At 34.3% G+C, this 18,922-nt stretch overlaps 2 protein-coding genes and 1 long non-coding RNA gene across 3 annotated transcripts in view; 2 read left to right on the forward strand and 1 right to left on the reverse strand.

Annotated features, from left to right (window-relative positions):
• rbm25b (RNA binding motif protein 25b) overlaps positions 1 to 6,716 on the forward strand; it is a 29,588-nt gene extending 22,872 nt beyond the window's left edge. Inside the window, exons 14-18 of the mRNA XM_016242847.1 lie at positions 1 to 292; positions 1,662 to 1,954; positions 4,263 to 4,361; positions 5,963 to 6,010; positions 6,091 to 6,716. Coding sequence (XP_016098333.1) covers positions 1 to 292; positions 1,662 to 1,954; positions 4,263 to 4,361; positions 5,963 to 6,010; positions 6,091 to 6,183 — 825 coding nt within the window. The 3' untranslated portion in view covers positions 6,184 to 6,716. The remainder of the gene's footprint in view (positions 293 to 1,661; positions 1,955 to 4,262; positions 4,362 to 5,962; positions 6,011 to 6,090) is intronic.
• An 800-nt stretch (positions 6,717 to 7,516) lies between these two features.
• LOC107559095 (uncharacterized) lies at positions 7,517 to 8,327 on the forward strand. The gene is made up of 2 exons (XR_001605555.1): positions 7,517 to 7,614; positions 7,695 to 8,327. It is a non-coding gene; the product is annotated as an uncharacterized lncRNA (long non-coding RNA).
• Positions 8,328 to 9,307: 980 nt separating this feature from the next.
• LOC107559120 (eukaryotic translation initiation factor 2 subunit 1-like) overlaps positions 9,308 to 18,922 on the reverse strand; it is a 13,935-nt gene continuing 4,320 nt past the window's right edge. The window contains exons 2-8 of the mRNA XM_016242848.1: positions 16,065 to 16,307; positions 13,166 to 13,245; positions 12,929 to 13,080; positions 12,741 to 12,847; positions 11,384 to 11,481; positions 11,155 to 11,298; positions 9,308 to 9,682 (exon numbers count right to left, since the gene is read on the reverse strand). Coding sequence (XP_016098334.1) covers positions 9,557 to 9,682; positions 11,155 to 11,298; positions 11,384 to 11,481; positions 12,741 to 12,847; positions 12,929 to 13,080; positions 13,166 to 13,245; positions 16,065 to 16,305 — 948 coding nt within the window. The 5' untranslated portion in view covers positions 16,306 to 16,307 and the 3' untranslated portion in view covers positions 9,308 to 9,556. The remainder of the gene's footprint in view (positions 9,683 to 11,154; positions 11,299 to 11,383; positions 11,482 to 12,740; positions 12,848 to 12,928; positions 13,081 to 13,165; positions 13,246 to 16,064; positions 16,308 to 18,922) is intronic.

Consider the following 18,922-nt stretch of genomic DNA (forward strand, 5'->3'; position numbering starts at 1 on the left):
GCTCATGCTCATGCTCATGCTCATGCTCACGTTCACGCTCCCGTCCCCTCAGACGATGATGTAGAGGAAGGGGAGGAGCTAGAGGACGAAGAGGAGGTGAAACCCTGCCTCAAACCCACCATGCGGCCCATCACGTCCGCCCCCTCTGTGTCTTCAGCGAGCGGAAACGCCACGCCCAACACGCCCAGAGAAGAGTCGCCCTGCGGCATCATCATCCCTCACGAGAACTCGCCGCCGGAGATCCCGCTCCAGGAGGAGAACCGGCCCAAGATCGGCCTTAGCCTCAAACTAGGTGAGTTTGACGTCACAAAGGTTTCTGATCCGGATGTTATGGCCAATAACAAATACGAATCGTGCAACTGAGTCGAGTCACTCTCTTACTTCTGTTTTGTAAATATACTTCAAATATTCATATTCATTTAATTGCAATTTGTGTTTAAATACATTTTAATCAAATTAAAAATAAGTATATTCAAAATTAAAATAAAAAAATATATTTAAGTATAATATTTAAATTATTTAATTTTCCTTTTTTAAATATTAAAAATACAGTGATATAAAAACACCCGCACCGGGTTTCGACTTTGACACGTGCAGTGCTCATGCTTATTCAATGAAAGCCTTTTGGAAAATCTATTTGTGGCGGTGTTTTGATACTGTGGCGGGCCGCCACAAATAAATCAATGTATGGGAAACACTGAGGAGATCTAAATATTAAAAATTCAAATTAAACTTACCTGCTTGAACTCTTTCATTTGATCTGAGTGTCTGTCTTTAAAGTGTTTTGCTAGTTTGATGTGTTTCCTCATTTTGAGGTCACCATGTTTCTTTGCTTTTATGTGCTTTTTATGAAGAGCGCATCTGCGCACCTTTCGGATAGCGCATCAAGAACCGGGTTGACCAGGTAGTTCCAGTGGTACCGGTACCACCGGTACCTAATGGTGCTTTTCCACTGCATGGTATGGCTCGGTACGGTTCACTTTGGGGGGTTTTCCACTGGGTACAGTGCCTGGTACTTTTTTTATTACCCCCTCGGTTGAGGTTCCAAGTGAACCGTATCATTACCAAAACGTGACGTGTAAACTCTGCAGATCACGGATTGGCCGGAGAGACTCGTCACTACCTGCGTCACTGAACTTGCGACATAAACACAACAGAACCACTAGATTTAAATCAGCACAGCCAGCGAAGGATCGAACGCAACTGTTTTGAACGAGCGCACCTTTTTTAACAACCAAAAAGTGTCTGTTTCGTTGTCTGTTGAGGAAGTACAGACGTTCCTCTCGTTGATAGCAGATGAGCGGATCCAGCGAGCTTGATGGGGCGACGCAGAATGAAAACGTTTTTCAGGAGTTGCGGCAATAGAGGCGGCACAACTATAATGACATGTGAATAATCCCACCCACTCTAAAGCGGTACTGAACTGCAGTGGAAACGCAAACCGAGCTGTGCCATGTCGTACCGTACTGAGCCGTGCCGAGTCGTATCACGCAGTGGAAAAGTGCCATAAAAAAACCTGGTACCGTAGCGTTTTAATTTTTTTGGTACTGAAGTACCGGGTCTTTTGACAACAAATATATATTATACAACAATATATCGTATAACAAATAAAACTAGTTCTTAGTGATATTTGGCTCAGTTTGTTTTTATCCCATCACAAGGTTCAAGCAGTAGCCCAGGACAGCCCAGCGTAGCCAAGCGGAAGAAGCTTGCGGTGGAGAGCGTCTTCAACCGCTTTGACGATGACGAGGTGGACGAGGCGCCTCGGAAGAGGAAGCTGGTGCCTTTAGACTATGAGGATGAGGAGAAGGGAGTAGACATGAGCATGGTGGCCGGTGGCAAAGGAGTCAATACAGAAGAGAAGCGCAAACACATCAAGAGTCTGATCGAGAAGATTCCCACGGCTAAACCAGAGCTCTTCAACTATCCTCTCGACTGGTCCGTCGTCGACACGGTGAGAGTGATGCTTGTTATTAATCAAAAAGCACGTCTGATTGTTAAATCATGAAAATTAAACCACTAAACAACAATTAAGTAGAAGTTTAATATCAAAAATACATTAAAAAGAGTTTTATAAGTCCTGTTTTATATTTTCCCATATTCTGTTTTAGTTTTTATTGTTTTAATAGTTAAATTAAATGTTACTAAACTTTACAATTTAACAAACGTGCCCTATGAAATGTATTTTTTTTTTTTTTCTGTTGTAATTTTTCTAGATTCAGCTTACATTTTTCTGGATTTCATTGTAAATTAAATTGTAGTAATTAAAAATCAACTTACTAGTTCATTAAAATTAGTGATCGACCGATATTGATTTTTTTTATAACCGATACCAATTATTTGCATGTTTATGTGCCCGATAACCGATATGCAGAACCGATATTTATTTACTGTTATAAAGTAAATAAATGACTGAGTGAAGAAAGAACATACTTCACTTTGGTTTTTCTTCTTTTCAGTCATCATTATTTTCTTTTTTTTAAGTGTTGAAAATTAGCAGTCTTTCATGTTAAATTTAATCTTCATATTACAACAGTAAAAAAACATTTTACTTATAAAAAGCATCAACAGCAACAACACTAATATTAACAATAAGCAAAATAAATGTAGAATGTCTAATGTTTTCAAATGGAGAAAATAAATAAAGGACAGGAGTTGTATCAACTTCATTTTAAACTACAGTTTTAGTAGGTTTATAAGCTGTTTAATAGCTACAGAGTCAAGAGTAATTCACTGGATAATATTTTCTGGAATATTGGAACATAACAAACAAAACATCACATTTTATTGCATTTCTCAACTGGAATGTTATATCAGAATTACTAATAATGTTTTTGTCCTTCTAGATTATGAAATGCCTGCTGACAGCGCGGTTTATCTATGCAGTTACACAGAACTAGACTCAAACTGCGATCGCTCGCCGAGATAATAAATAATTAATTTCCATAGAGTTGTATTTATTTAGATGTTTATTAGCGAAATAATGGTTATATAGTAAATGTTAATACAATTTAGGGTGTTTTAAACAAGTGAATCTTGTTAAAAGTTACATGTGGAGGCCGTGCTGGAACATTTCCTGAGCAACAACCCGGTGAGTGAACAGCAATATGAAAGCGGCTTCACAAGACTAATGATGAGCAAATATACAACAGAGAGAGAATTAAATTTAGCGTTTTTATTTCCAACATGCGCTCATTCATGGCTGCATATTATTTAATTCATGCAAAGTTACGTCTTTATTGGGACAGGGCTTGACGGATTATTTTACATGACTCCGTGAGTTCGTCTCTATTTCTTCATGCCAAGCTGCATAAACTACATATCAGGCATTTATGTAATGCATCTAATTTGTGCATAAATGGCTGTTATGTTAAATAAAGTTTACTAACTACAGCAAATCAAGTACCTGCACCATGCAGTTGTTGTCTCGTCTCCCCTCAGATGCGCTGCAATGGTGATCCTTTGCGCAATTCTCAAAACACCCACAAGATGGCAGCGTTTATCGGCGAATCCGATATTACAAAACCGATATCCGATTATCGTAAAATGCTTAAATATCGGGAAAGATATCGGTAAATCGATATATCGGTCAATCTCTAATTAAAATTTTTACAATAATGGGATATTAATATTATACAATTTAACAATTTATTAAAAGTGTAACAAAAAATATATATTTTTAGGTCTCTAATAATTGTTTATTTTTCCCAAATTTAAATTTTTCTAATATAATTTATTTCTAATAAAAACTTTAACAGCTTAATAATTAACTTTTTTACATATGTAATACGTGAATATAATCTATGAATATTTTTTTATTTTTTCAGAAATTCTGTATTGTCTTGTTTTTTTTCAGGATTTATAATTTAATACTAATTTATTATCAAAAACTTGTAATCAAGTGAAGGCATAAAACATTAACAGTTTAATATTTTTAAAGGTAATCAAATGAAAATTTAACAGTTCTTTTAATTTTTTCATAAACAAAGTGGGGCACAACAGTTTACTGTTTAAACATTAAACATTTCATATTAAAATATGAAAGAAAATTGTGAAATTCCCCCCCCAAAAAATGCAGATTAAATTTTATTGTTACTATTGCATAAAAATTTATTTTTTATGACTGAGTTCCAGGATTTAGTCTGTTTTCTCCACATCGTGGAAATCATAGGGCCATATATTTGTGTTTGTGGGCTTTTCTTCTTGTTTTAATGTATGTTTAATGTATAACTTGTGTTTTTGAATGTTTCCGCCGTTCACAGGGACTTATGGAGAAGCGTATTCGACCGTGGATCAATAAGAAGATCGTAGAGTACATTGGTGAAGAAGAAGCCACATTAGTTGACTTTGTTTGCACCAAGGTAAGATGTTTTGTTCGGTTTCTGAATGAAGAAAGAGGCTGAGCGCTGAAGAGGAATAATTGCTACATCTTTCAGAATGATAGTGCACAGAAATACTCCGTCATACGTCCAAATCGTTTTTTGAAACTTTGGTCATGTTCAGCATGAGAATGCAACTCTTTACTGCATGAAATAGCATTAGACCTCCCCTTTAAATGCTGTAGTTGATTTATAAAATAGTAAAATAATTAAAGAATTAAATGTATACGAATGGTATTCAAATGAATTATTTTATTTCATTTTAAAAATGCGTTTACTATTAATGAAAAATAAAATGTAGTATTTAAATGAATTTTAAAATAATTTTTATTAATGACAAATATAGTATTTAAATGTATTTTAAACATTTTTGTTAATGAAAAATAAATTGACCGCGTGTTTTCACAGTATTTAATTGAATAGTTTTATTTGATTATTTAAATGTTTTTTATTAATGAAAAATAAAATAGTATTTAAATTAATTCATTATTTTTATTAATAAAAATAAACTGAAAAATATATTCAAATAGTATTTCAATGAATTACTTTGTCAAGTTATTTTTCATTAATCAATTAGAGGTTGTGTCGGTGAGGAAATTTTCCCACCGGTTAATCGGCGTGTGACAACACCGGTAATACCGGTATCACCGTGGGGGCGGGGCGTTCCCTCTTTTCCTCGCTTTCCTTCGCTTTTAAATAGCTTGTAAAAGTGTGCCCATTTTACTTTCACTTTAAAATAGCGGCAATTCAGAGTAAAGCAATTGTTCGCTTTTAGAGTTTTCGTTTTTGAATTTTCCCCCTTTCCTTTGCTTTTAAATAGCTTAAAAGCGCCGTGCACATTTTACTTTCACTTTCGAATTAACGGCAGTTAGGCGGTCAATTGCTTGAATGCAACAACAAAATACAACATCAAACTCACTTTAGCCTATATATAAAACATTGAAATTTTATTAACAAAACAAATAAAAATACACCATGCTATAGGGCAGTCTATGCCTAATATAAAATAACAAATAACTTGCATAAAGTTTAATAGGTATACAAAACTGGAAATAAGTAAACATGTATAATATGTAACCAAATAAATAAGAAACGTAGAATGTTTATTAGCAAAACGAGTAAGAAAGCTTGGAGGCACGGCATACACCTCGATGTCAAATAAAATAAATAAATGACAGAAAGTTTAAATAAAGTAAAAATCAGCAAACACTGTGGAACCAATTAAATAAGAAACGAATGTTTAAAGAACTTCCAAAATCAGCTTAGATAAACGGCAAAAGTCAACAGGCATTTCAAAATCCAAAATACTGCCAAACAGGAGCTTTTGCAATTTAAATACTTATTTTTCATTAATAAAGTAATAATAAAATAATTAAAAATTAGATACATAGATACAATATTTGAATTTGTTTATTTTAATAAAATAAAAAAATATATATAATTCATAATAAATTCATTTAAATATATATATATATAGTGTTACTTGAATCAGTTTTGATTCAGAATGAGCCTTAAATCCAGTAGATGTTTGAATCTCAGAAGCAGATGAAGACTGTAAGACTGTCGCTGCTGTGTGTCCTCAGGTAATGGCCCACAGCACACCTCAAGGCATCTTGGACGACGTTGCGATGGTAAGTTTGCTCTTTCGCACAGTTATTAAGGCATATTTCCACAACTACACAATCTGATCTCTTCATCTCCGTCTCCTCAGGTGCTGGATGAAGAGGCCGAGGTCTTCATAGTTAAAATGTGGAGGTTATTGATTTACGAAACTGAAGCCAAGAAGATCGGCCTCGGGAAATGAACAAGCAGCGAACGCCCATGAACTTTGCTTTTTACTTCCCCTTTGGGCCGGACAGCTCATCTAGGTTTCAAAACAACTTGGGGAAACTCGACCATTTGTGACCTTTGGAGTTAATTCATATTGAGCCGCGTCCCAGACGCCTCCGTAAGAGCAGCAGCAGCAGCAACGAGTGCCGAGAGGAAGAGGTTTGGTTTCTCAGGGCCTTCCTGTTGAATCCGTCTTCAGCGTAGCTACGTCTCGGCCGCTTAGCGCTTCTTTCTGTGAGGAAGCCATTGTAAATTGTTACTGTAATGATTGCCAATCTCGTCTAGGTTGTGATTTTACTGTTTCTGTTCTTTTGGTCGCCCTCACCAACCGAACCAAAGAGTTTTCCCCAGTTGTTTCTCTAAAACTAAAGCAGTTGTGATTGGACCCCGACTCTGTTCGGAAGCTCTCGCTAAACTGATTGACATCAAAACGATTGACTGTCTTTGTTTTTGTACTTATCAGTGGATGTGTTTTGAATAAAAGTGATTCATTTGTTTAGTTTTTTTTTGTAAAATCTTTTTGTGTGCATTTTAATGTGTCCTGGTTTCAGCTTGAAGCTGCGCGTCAGTCCATGCATGTTTACTTGTAACAGTAAAATTATAGAATATTAACTTTGGCATAAAAATTGACTGCATGGTTTATTTTCAGGGTGTGAGGTGATTAATTAGTATACTTATTTAAGGAAGATTTGCATTTCACACAAGTTAATTCTTCATTTATATGCCATTTTTGCATTTGTTTTCATTAAAAAAAAATACTTGTTTCGACTTATAACGCTATTATAATTTACACTATTTAATTTTTTTTACATCAGTTTTGGTGAAGTTCAAGTTGAAATTAAAATTACAAAAGTTGCCTTTGCAACTAGCTGAAATTTTAAGTTTATATATATGATTTTATTTGTCCATATTTATTCCAAGTAAAAAAAAAAAGGTCTTAGTATATTGTAATAAACATTAAAAGCACAGGAAAATCTTAAATGGTTTGAAGTCAAATTTGTGTTTAAATGAACATTAAATATGAACTAATTATGAATTTAACATTGTATGTTGTTACCTGTGAGTGGATTATAATTACAGTAAATACTGGGTAACAATTAGGGTAGTCAAGCAACTAATCAAATTATTAACATTAGATGCTGATTTAATCACAAATATTTGCTGGGAATTTTTTCCCCTGCTCAGACAAAATCAAGGTTTGGTTAAAACATTTTCATTTATTTTTGCATGTAGAAAATAATTCAAAATGCTTAACTCTTGCTAGGTTGGTTAAACAATGCTGACATGTCACTTAGATGATGTTTGAATCTCAGAAGCAGATGAAGACTGTAAGACTGTCGCTGCTGTGTGTCCTCAGGTAATGGCCCACAGCACACCTCAAGGCATCTTGGACGACGTTGCGATGGTAAGTTTGCTCTTTCGCACAGTTATTAAGGCATATTTCCACAACTACACAATCTGATCTCTTCATCTCCGTCTCCTCAGGTGCTGGATGAAGAGGCCGAGGTCTTCATAGTTAAAATGTGGAGGTTATTGATTTACGAAACTGAAGCCAAGAAGATCGGCCTCGGGAAATGAACAAGCAGCGAACGCCCATGAACTTTGCTTTTTACTTCCCCTTTGGGCCGGACAGCTCATCTAGGTTTCAAAACAACTTGGGGAAACTCGACCATTTGTGACCTTTGGAGTTAATTCATATTGAGCCGCGTCCCAGACGCCTCCGTAAGAGCAGCAGCAGCAGCAACGAGTGCCGAGAGGAAGAGGTTTGGTTTCTCAGGGCCTTCCTGTTGAATCCGTCTTCAGCGTAGCTACGTCTCGGCCGCTTAGCGCTTCTTTCTGTGAGGAAGCCATTGTAAATTGTTACTGTAATGATTGCCAATCTCGTCTAGGTTGTGATTTTACTGTTTCTGTTCTTTTGGTCGCCCTCACCAACCGAACCAAAGAGTTTTCCCCAGTTGTTTCTCTAAAACTAAAGCAGTTGTGATTGGACCCCGACTCTGTTCGGAAGCTCTCGCTAAACTGATTGACATCAAAACGATTGACTGTCTTTGTTTTTGTACTTATCAGTGGATGTGTTTTGAATAAAAGTGATTCATTTGTTTAGTTTTTTTAGTAAAATCTTTTTGTGTGCATTTTAATGTGTCCTGGTTTCAGCTTGAAGCTGCGCGTCAGTCCATGCATGTTTACTTGTAACAGTAAAATTATAGAATATTAACTTTGGCATAAAAATTGACTGCATGGTTTATTTTCAGGGTGTGAGGTGATTAATTAGTATACTTAAGGAAGATTTGCATTTCACACAAGTTAATTCATTTATATGCCATTTTTGCATTTGTTTTCATTAAAAAAATACTTGTTTCGACTTATAACGGTATTATAATTTACACTATTTAATTTTTTTTTACATCAGTTTTGGTGAAGTTCAAGTTGAAATTAAAATTACAAAAGTTGCCTTTGCAACTAGCTGAAATTTTAAGTTTATATATATGATTTTATTTGTCCGTATTTATTCCAAGTAAAAAAAAAAGGTCTTAGTATATTGTAATAAACATTAAAAGCACAGGAAAATCTTGCAATACATTAAATGGTTTGAAGTCAAATTTGTGTTTAAATGAACATTAAATATGAACTAATTATGAATTTAACATTTTATGTTGTTACCTGTGAGTGGATTATAATTACAGTAAATACTGGGTAACAATTAGGGTAGTCAAGCAACTAATCAAATTATTAACATTAGATGCTGATTTAATCACAAATATTTGCTGGGAATTCTTTCCCCTGCTCAGACAAAATCAAGGTTTGGTTAAAACATTTTCATTTATTTTTGCATGTAGAAAATAATTCAAAATGCTTAACTCTTGCTAGGTTGGTTAAACAATGCTGACATGTCACTTAGATACTGTATTTGAAAACTTTTAAAATGAATATATATAATGTATAATAAATTTATTTATTTTTAACTTTTTATTTTTTGCTAAGTTCAATTAAAAAGTTTAACTTTTTTTAAAGATATTTTGAATAAAATTTTCACTCGGTCCATACGTTCAAGTATTATTAAACCGTAGCGTTGCAGCATGTCAATATGTAAATACAGATGCAAAAGAATACAAAACTTCCAGCAACTTTCCAGTATTTTACTGAGATTGCAGCAGAGCAAGAAACAGGTTTTACTTCAGAGAACATCACAGTCTTCACTCTGCATTGTTGAATCAGCTTAAATGTTAATATTCATCAGAGCTGTGAAGGGTTAAAAGGCCACCGGTTCAGAAAATCAGCTTTATGATGTTTGTGTAAAAGTGAATTCTCTGCAGCATCAGTTCATCTGAACGGGTTTCGTTGTTGATCTACTCGTCTGTTTTGGCCTCCATCTCCTCAGCGTCGTCATCGCCGTCCACCTCTGCGTTTTCTCGCTCCAGACGCTCCAGCTGCCGCTGCAGTTCTGTCTCGTCTGTGTCCGTCACCACTTTGGGCTGAAGACAAACATCCATGCATGAGAATGCATTCAGAGCAAACACTTCAATAAAATGTGCTTATATATTGCATTTGTGCTTTTCTACTCGCTATAGTACTGCACTATGTATTAATTTAATCCCATTTTTAAAAAAGGGAAAAAATAATAGTTTAAGAAAGCATTGCTTCATACGGTGTTCAATGGATCTGAAAGAATTAAAAAAATAAATATATAATTATTACACCATTTTCTCTATATATTGCATTGTTTTTTTCTACTCTATAGTACTGTACTATATTTATTTATTTTAATCATTTTAAGTTATTCAATTAATTTTTGATGTATGCATATATTTTGCATTGTATTTTTTGTTTCATACATTTTTTTCTACTCACTATAGAACTGTACTACTTTGTTTTAATCCATTTTTTATTAATTTTAATCTGTATTTTGTGTATCTTATTCATATTTATTTATTATTTTAAGTATTTGTTTTTATTTAGTTTATATCATAATCATATTTTCTTTTCATTTATTCATTACACTGTTTTCTTTACATTTGGTCTCCAGATGCCAGTTTGAAAACCCTCAACCTACTGTATTCTGTATATTGTAAATAATATCTTGTATACTGCATGATGAGAAACATTCATGCATGAGAATGCAATTAGAGCAAATACAATGTGCATATACAGTATATTGCATTATATTTTTGATTTCTACGTTTTATAAAGAGGTCTAAACTCAAAAACAGTGCAAAAAGATGACGTGTATTTAGTACATTTACGAAGCTCTAAAGTGTCTGACCTCCATCTGGACATTGAAGACGAAGTTTATATATATGATTTTATTTGTCCGTATTTATTCCAAGTAAAAAAAAAAGGTCTTAGTATATTGTAATAAACATTAAAAGCACAGGAAAATCTTGCAATACATTAAATGGTTTGAAGTCAAATTTGTGTTTAAATGAACATTAAATATGAACTAATTATGAATTTAACATTTTATGTTGTTACCTGTGAGTGGATTATAATTACAGTAAATACTGGGTAACAATTAGGGTAGTCAAGCAACTAATCAAATTATTAACATTAGATGCTGATTTAATCACAAATATTTGCTGGGAATTCTTTCCCCTGCTCAGACAAAATCATTATTTATTATTTTAAGTATTTGTTTTTATTTAGTTTATATCATAATCATATTTTCTTTTCATTTATTCATTACACTGTTTTCTTTACATTTGGTCTCCAGATGCCAGTTTGAAAACCCTCAACCTACTGTATTCTGTATATTGTAAATAATATCTTGTATACTGCATGATGAGAAACATTCATGCATGAGAATGCAATTAGAGCAAATACAATGTGCATATACAGTATATTGCATTATATTTTTGATTTCTACGTTTTATAAAGAGGTCTAAACTCAAAAACAGTGCAAAAAGATGACGTGTATTTAGTACATTTACGAAGCTCTAAAGTGTCTGACCTCCATCTGGACATTGAAGACGCCTCGCTTCTCCTCGATGCGCTCCTTGATGGCGGTCATGGCCTGGTGGAGCACTGACAGACCCTCGGTGCGCTCCAGAGTGGTGGTGGTCATGACGTATCGCGGCGGTGCAATCAGGTTTATCTGAAAGCAAAACGATGCACTTTTAATCACAGAGTCTGCAGCACATGAACCTGGCAGAGCAGAATCTAAAGGAAGCTGATCGCACCTTGATTGGCATGACCTCTGTGGAGCAGTTAAGCCCCGCCCTCAGAGCATCTTTGACAGCATCAATGCCTTCATATCCATAACACGCCACCTCAATGTCTGTCCACGGGATAAAGCAAACGTCATGCTAAACATACATGAACGTATATATGGCACATATGAAAGGGAGAACAAACTTTTTTGTTGTTTTTTTTTTACTTTGTACTATGTCTTAATTAATGAATATTAATCAAATGTTTTTAGTGTTTATATTAATCCATTTTTATTTTAATGAATTTTATTATGATTTATTTAAATCTGCTTTTTATGTATTTTTTTATTTTTTCTTCTTTGAATCTTAAAATACATTAAAAAGGAAAGCTTGGCTTCGTAGAGTATTTAATGGATCTGAGAGAATAGTTTTTTTTAAAGAATACATTTTTTATATGTATTTTCATAAACACTTCTGTTCAAAAGTTTGGGTATTGGTACAGTATTGTGAAATATTATTACAATTTAAAATAACTGTTTTCTATTTATTATTATCAGTGTTGAAAACAGTTCATATTTGTGTGGAGATACTTTTTTTCATGATTCTTTGATGAAAAGAAAGTTCAAAAGAACAGCATTTATTTGTCAGTTTTGGTTCATTTAATGCATCCTTGCTGAATAAAAGTATTAATTTCTTTAAAAAACAAATCTAAATGACTGTAGTATATATATGATTTTTATTAAAAGTTTATTAAACTTTTATTTAATTATAAAAAAAAAAAAAAGTATTTAATTTAAACTTGAATTTAATTATTTTGCAATTATGTGTATAATTATTTATTATTAATAATAATTTATATTATTATTAGTGCTGTCAAACGATTAATCGCATCCAAAATAAAAAAAATGTTTACAAAATATGTGTGTGTATTTATTATGTATACTGTATATAAATACACAAACATACATGTATTTTAAAAATATTTAAATGAATATATATATATTATATATTAATATTTTATATATAAACAAAACATTTTTCTTAAATATACACATGCATGTGTTTGTATTTATATATACATAATAAATATACACAGTACACACAAATTATGTAAACAAAAACTTATTTTGGATGCGATTAATCGTTTGACAGCACTAATAATAATATAAATTAATATTAATAATAAATAATTATACACATAATTGCAAAATAATTAAATTAAAGTTTAAATTAAATACATTTTTATTCAATTTAAATAATTAAAAGTTTAATAAAAAGTTAAATAATTAAATAGAAAGTAAAAAAAAAAATGTTAAAATACTTTTAATTACTCTGCACTGGAACTATCTGCATTGTGAAAAGTGCAACAGATTTTTATGATAAATACCCGCTCTGATTTTGACAGCCTGTGGAGTGAGGCGTCTGTTGATGTTGTCGATGAGCACGTCCCTCTCCTCCTCTGTCAGATCCAAACCATCCAGGATGGAGGGATCGCTGGAAATAAAACAAGAAAATAAGCAAAACATTTTCATGTTCACTTAAAAGTCTTTCTCTGTTTAGTGCTTGAACACTCACGACACGGCCTGTTTGAAGACGTCATAGGCGCCGTATCCAGGCTTCTTGTATTTCTCGTCAAACACCCAAGCGGTTCGCTGGAACAAACTCTCCAGCTGTTCGTCCTTAGTGTACTCCAACACTTCAGCCACATGCCGTAAAATACTGTACACCTGCAGCATAACAACCACAACATCTTCAAACCACACAAAAACACAAAATTTGACTTCCATTTTCTAAAAAAAAATGCACACTCACGGTTTTAGATTTGGTGAATTTATCCTCACACTTGATGGCTTCTTCCGGAGACACTCTTCTCTTGGACAAATCAATGTATCCTAAAGAACAAGAAAGAGAAACACCTCGAAACGGTCAAATGTAAAACCAGGGTTGGAAATTAATGGGGGCCTGTGACAAAAATGCCAAACAAATACAAGATAAAGGGGCAAAAATTGACCCTGCACAACGGAATTAAATCTATTATGACTGTCACGATTAAAATGAAATATGAAAATGAATGAAAACTGTCAATTTGCGGAATTACATTTAGATACGCGCACGTTGCATTAGACTGGACTAACAACCAATCACACGCGTTTCTGTTGAGCTTATGGATGCAATGGCCAATCAGAGGCGTTCCGGTTAGTCAGCGATGACAATGCGCTGTTTAGTTTGGTCAAAGTCCCTTTAAGACGAGTCATTTCACTCGGCGGCCATCTCCTATCTCATCAAATTCTCCAAAACTGTTCACCAAGCTTACGATTAAATTTCTTTTGCTCAAATAGCGTCAAAAAAGCGTATTTTTCTCAGAACGCTGACGGTTTCTATAGCAACCGGGACTTCTAATGGCAGCTGCAGTGACGCGATGACTTTACCGATTAGTGATTGGCTCTTTTACTCAGAAGGCGGGGCCATATTGAGCGTCGCATTTTTCCCCATTCGAAACTATACGACTGACACGTATTGAGTATTGCATACTTCCCTACTATATAGTATGTGAAAAACAGTATGTGAGGCGAGTAGTATGTCCGAATTCATATATTTCCAAAAAGAGTAGGCAAGAATTAGCCGGATGGCCTACTAATCCACCTGGATTGTGAAGAGTGCATTTGATGGACACTTTAGAGTAGAGTAGAGTCGAGTCGAGTATGTCTTTATTTTCCACCAAGGTGGACATTTTTCTTTGGCTCACCAATACATACAAAGACTAAACAGACAGTTTTAAAAAAAATATATATATATATATAGATAGACAGTTCATGCCACTATCAGTCACTTGCAGAGTTGAGGATTTAATGGCATTAGGAATAAAAGACAGCGCCTTCCATTCTTCAAAGGCTCAAACTGACTAAAGAGAGGATGAGAACCATCTGCTAGAATACTCCTCACCACCTTCTTTGTCCTTTCAGCGTAGAGTTGTGTTAAGGGCTTCTGAATCTGACCTACTATTTTACTTTACTATCCCATGAGGCCACGGGAGAGGATTTATGAATGGCAGTGAAGCGACGCAGCTGGCGCTGTGGTAGGTCATGTGACAGTAACAACATGGCGGATGTGGTGCCAAAGCCACCAGAAGGCAAGCCTGCAACCTTTGGCAGTACGTGGGAAAGGAGACCAGAGGCCGTTTTTTTTAACGGATGTCAGTGGAGGAGAGGCTATACTGCGCTGAATAAACAGCTTTTTAGAGGAAACAGCTTATCATTTAATGAATCAACAGCCTGTCGGCTAATCTTCAACAATGCTTTTGGATTGAACAATTTTTAGAGTTTACACCGGAAAAAATGCGGTTTTATTAGAGAAGTCACTGACTTTTTGCGACAGGTGGGATTCAGCTTACGGCATTTCTCATTCATTCCTATGGGATCCGTAAACAAAGGCGATTGAGTGTCGCACAACTTTAACGAAATTCAATGACGTCAAAGCTGTAATGTGATTGGTTACTAAGGCACACGTGATCCAAGTTGACGTTACGCTTTCTCCAATAGTAAGCAATTCGGACCCTCTCATCTCCCTATAGTAAAACAATCTCTGCTACCCTCAGTCATACTACATAGAATGTGTTTTTTTAACGGTTGTGAAGTAAAACAGTACGTGGTTTCAGACACACCGACCGTTTGGTTTGGTCAGCTCTGAAAACAAGCCAACCATTTAAATTGTTCAGCACTGAAATGTTTTGTTGAGCGCGCGCGTTCACTGTCTGAATTCTGTGCGCTCTCGAATTCTCTCATCATAAACCACGAAGTGCAGCTATGATGCAAATAATAGATTTATTTTGAGTGATTATTACGGGATTTTTTGCATAACTTGCGCTAGACTAGACTAACGTCATGAACCGACGTTAGCCAGAATATGACGTGCCGTTTCTACATAGGTATTCTATTAATCAACATTAATGAGCATTATTACACCATAAAGAGCAATAATGATTTTTATCATAATATTGTAGCCCTGTGAGTTCCTGCTTTTTAAAAGTACAATTTATATACAGTTTTAAACAGTTGTTTGTTGTTACGGGTAATAGTTTAAAGTATTCTGATGGATTGAAGGAAGTGGTTAAAGGGGTCATATGATGCGATTTCAATTTTTTCTTTCTCTTTGGAGTGTTACAAGCTCTTGGTGCATAAAGAAGATCTGTAAAGTTGCAAAGACTAAAGTCTCAAATCCAAAGAGATATTCTTTATAAAAGTTAAGAGTCAACCACCCCAACCTATAACGGCTCGTTCTAACACGCCCCCACATGTCTACGTCACGATGTGGGAAGATTTGCATAACGCCGCCCAAATGTTCACGCAAAGAAAGAAGGCGTAACTTTTATTATCGCTGTAGTATTGTTGCCGCCGCCGCCATGTCGTGAAGACGCTGTGTGTTTCGTTGTGAAAGCGAAACTACTTTGTTTGGTCTTCCAAAAGAGGACGATATCCGCTTCGTCATGCCTAGAGATGATCCGTGCTGGTCGCTGAGGAAATACATCAACTTCGCCGCTGTGGATCGCCGGATCGGCTTTCACCGTGGACGAAGCGGAGTCCAGCCCGGGGTCGTCACGTGGTTGCCGCAAGCCTGCCGGCCTCCGCTCACTCAAGCCGCCAGCGATACACAAAATAATGTTCTTTTTAGCAACATCATATGACCCCTTTAAAGTTAGACAGCACATCCTCACCCTTCTCTTTGTCCACTCTGATGACCACCACACATTCGTTGCGTCCGATGCGGATGAGTTTGTTGATGGAGCGGATGCGTCTGCGGGACAGTTCGCTCAGCAGGATCATGCCCTCGATGTTGTTGTACTCCAGCAGACTGACATACGCGCCCATCTCAGCGATGGAGCGCACGTTCACCATCACCACATCCTCCACCTCCGGGAAGCGGTGCTGGTAAAACCTACAGCTGAGGCCCGGCATCTCTACGCAACACAATAAATGCACAACATCATACCTACACTTTGATTTGAGATATTTTCATTTACTCTATGTGTTGACTTGTGTATTTAAAAAAAAAAAAATTTTTGTAAATTATTTTTATTAATTTAATTTAAAATTATTTTCAAAATAATCTTTTTTGAGGTTTTTGAAATGTGTATATTTTTGTAAACGAATTGCAAATATTTTTTGAGTTTGAAGAGCTTGTTAAAAATATACAATGAGAGCATATCAAAACAATGCAGGCGATAACTAGCAATCCTTTATTGAGCACTGCATCCATTTTTATCAGACCTGATGTCTGATTTATTTCCATTAGTCCTATTAGATATACAGTCAACTGGTTTTAGTCTTTTAGATGCCACAGAAACCCAAATGTGATCATTCTGAAGTAAGGGACCCCCATTCTAAAATTTAAAAGGCAGCTATATATTTGCATCTATAAAGAACCAATTTATACTGTAAAAAAAATACATTTATATTATAAATATGATTTAGAAAATATTTAGTTTGTATTAAGTTAAGGTATTAAATTTGTTCCTATCCTGAACACTATCAGAGTTATTATAGTTAACAAAAATGTTTTTTAGTATATTTAACTAAAAATGAAAATTAAAACCATAAAAAAACATAACTATATTATGATTTAGTTTATGTATGTAGTACAATAAGAATATGTAGTATTATGAAAAATATACATAACTAAAACAAAAATGTATAAAACAATATTACACACACACACACTAAATTACTAATATATATATATATATATAAATGACAAAAAAATTACTAAATGAAAAACAGAAAATACAAAAATAAAAACGGATTCAAAATATTAATAAAAGCTATAATAGCATCTCAATTAATCTGAAATAACACTGTTCACTATAGTACAGTACTGTGCATTATTTTATTTCAATCGATTTTTTAATTTATCAATATTCATTTTTTCTTTGTTGTATTATTTATTTTTTTAATGCCATTATTATTTTAATCTCAATTTTATTTGTCAATATTTTTCTCTAAACTTGAAAACCCCTGGTGTACAGTATTCTGTGTATCCTCCTGAAAACCATAAAAAAGTTTTGTTTTGTAAATTGTGTTGTTTTTTATGTCATTACATTAGTTGGAGCATTAAAAAACAAATGTAGAATTTTTTTTTTTTTTTGGAAAAACCATATTTAAGATATTTTATTAATATAAGTTATTCAAAAAATAAAAACAGAAAATGCATGTACAGGCAAAAACAATGACTTGTTTTTTTCATTCACCAATCAGTTTTTAGGTTTCAGGCTATTTTTAGCCAAACTCTGTACAAAGATGATTCTCAACTATGTTATGAAAGATATAACAGCATGATTTGATACACTGCTATACTTTATGGAATATGTGTGTAAAATATCCATAAACTGGTATTCCGATGCATCTATGCATTGCATCTAATTCGCACATTAATGTGTTCTTGAGGCAAACCATAATGAAAAAAGAAGTGGTATAACGGGAGTAATAACTTGGCAACATTTTCATAAGAATATCTCATATTTCATAGGAATATTGTTCTATAATTTCTTGTCGTGTTTCCCCAAAATGCCATTTGTCCTGGTGTCCTCTACAGAAGACCTGTTTCATAACAAAAAATCATATTCCAATCACATTTTTCTGAGATTCACGACAAACTATTTGAAAATTAGCCAGATATAAATGATAATTGCTCACTATTACCAGATTTCCCTAAGAGTGCCAAATTTGATCATTCTGTCAATATCAGTCATATTTAAAGACCAAGTAAGTTAGAGGGAGTGTTTATGATCAAACCTCCAAACATTTGATATCTCTAAAAAGCCCTGAATGTGCTCAGTACAGGACACCCAGACTGAAACCTGTGTTCTCAGAGAACTTCACTAATGTCCTAGTCTACAGAGAACACAAGTCTATGCCATTGCCTGCTTTATAATGCATTTATAATGCAAATAACATGTAGTATGTTGTATAACGTGTAGTTTATGTTCAATGTTGCACTGTTCACCTCATTTACACAATGTTTACATATTTCCCTGAAGATTTCAAAAAGTGCATCCATCTATCCATCTATCTATCATCTGTCTATCTATCTATCATCTGTCTGTCTGTCTATCTATCATCTGTCTGTCTATCTATCTATCATCTGTCTATCTATCTATCATCTGTCTGTCTATCTATCTATCATCTGTCTATCTATCTATCATCTGTCTGTCTGTCTATCATCTGTCTGTCTATCTATCATCTGTCTGTCTGTCTATCTATCATCTGTCTGTCTATCTATCTATCATCTGTCTATCTATCTATCATCTGTCTGTCTATCTATCTATCATCTGTCTATCTATCTATCTATCTATCTATCATCTGCCTGTCTATCTATCTATCATCTGTCTGTCTATCTATCTATCATCTGTCTGTCTATCTATCTATCATCTGTCTATCTATCATCTGTCTGTCTATCTATCATCTGTCTGTCTATCTATCATCTGTCTGTCTATCTATCATCTGTCTATCTATCTATCTAGCTATCATCTGTCTGTATATCTATCTATCTATCAGTCTGTCTATCTATCTATCTATC

This window comes from Sinocyclocheilus grahami, unplaced genomic scaffold, assembly GCF_001515645.1.
Source record: "Sinocyclocheilus grahami isolate Dianchi unplaced genomic scaffold, SAMN03320097.WGS_v1.1 scaffold674.1, whole genome shotgun sequence".
Classification (NCBI taxonomy): Eukaryota; Metazoa; Chordata; class Actinopteri; order Cypriniformes; family Cyprinidae; genus Sinocyclocheilus; species Sinocyclocheilus grahami.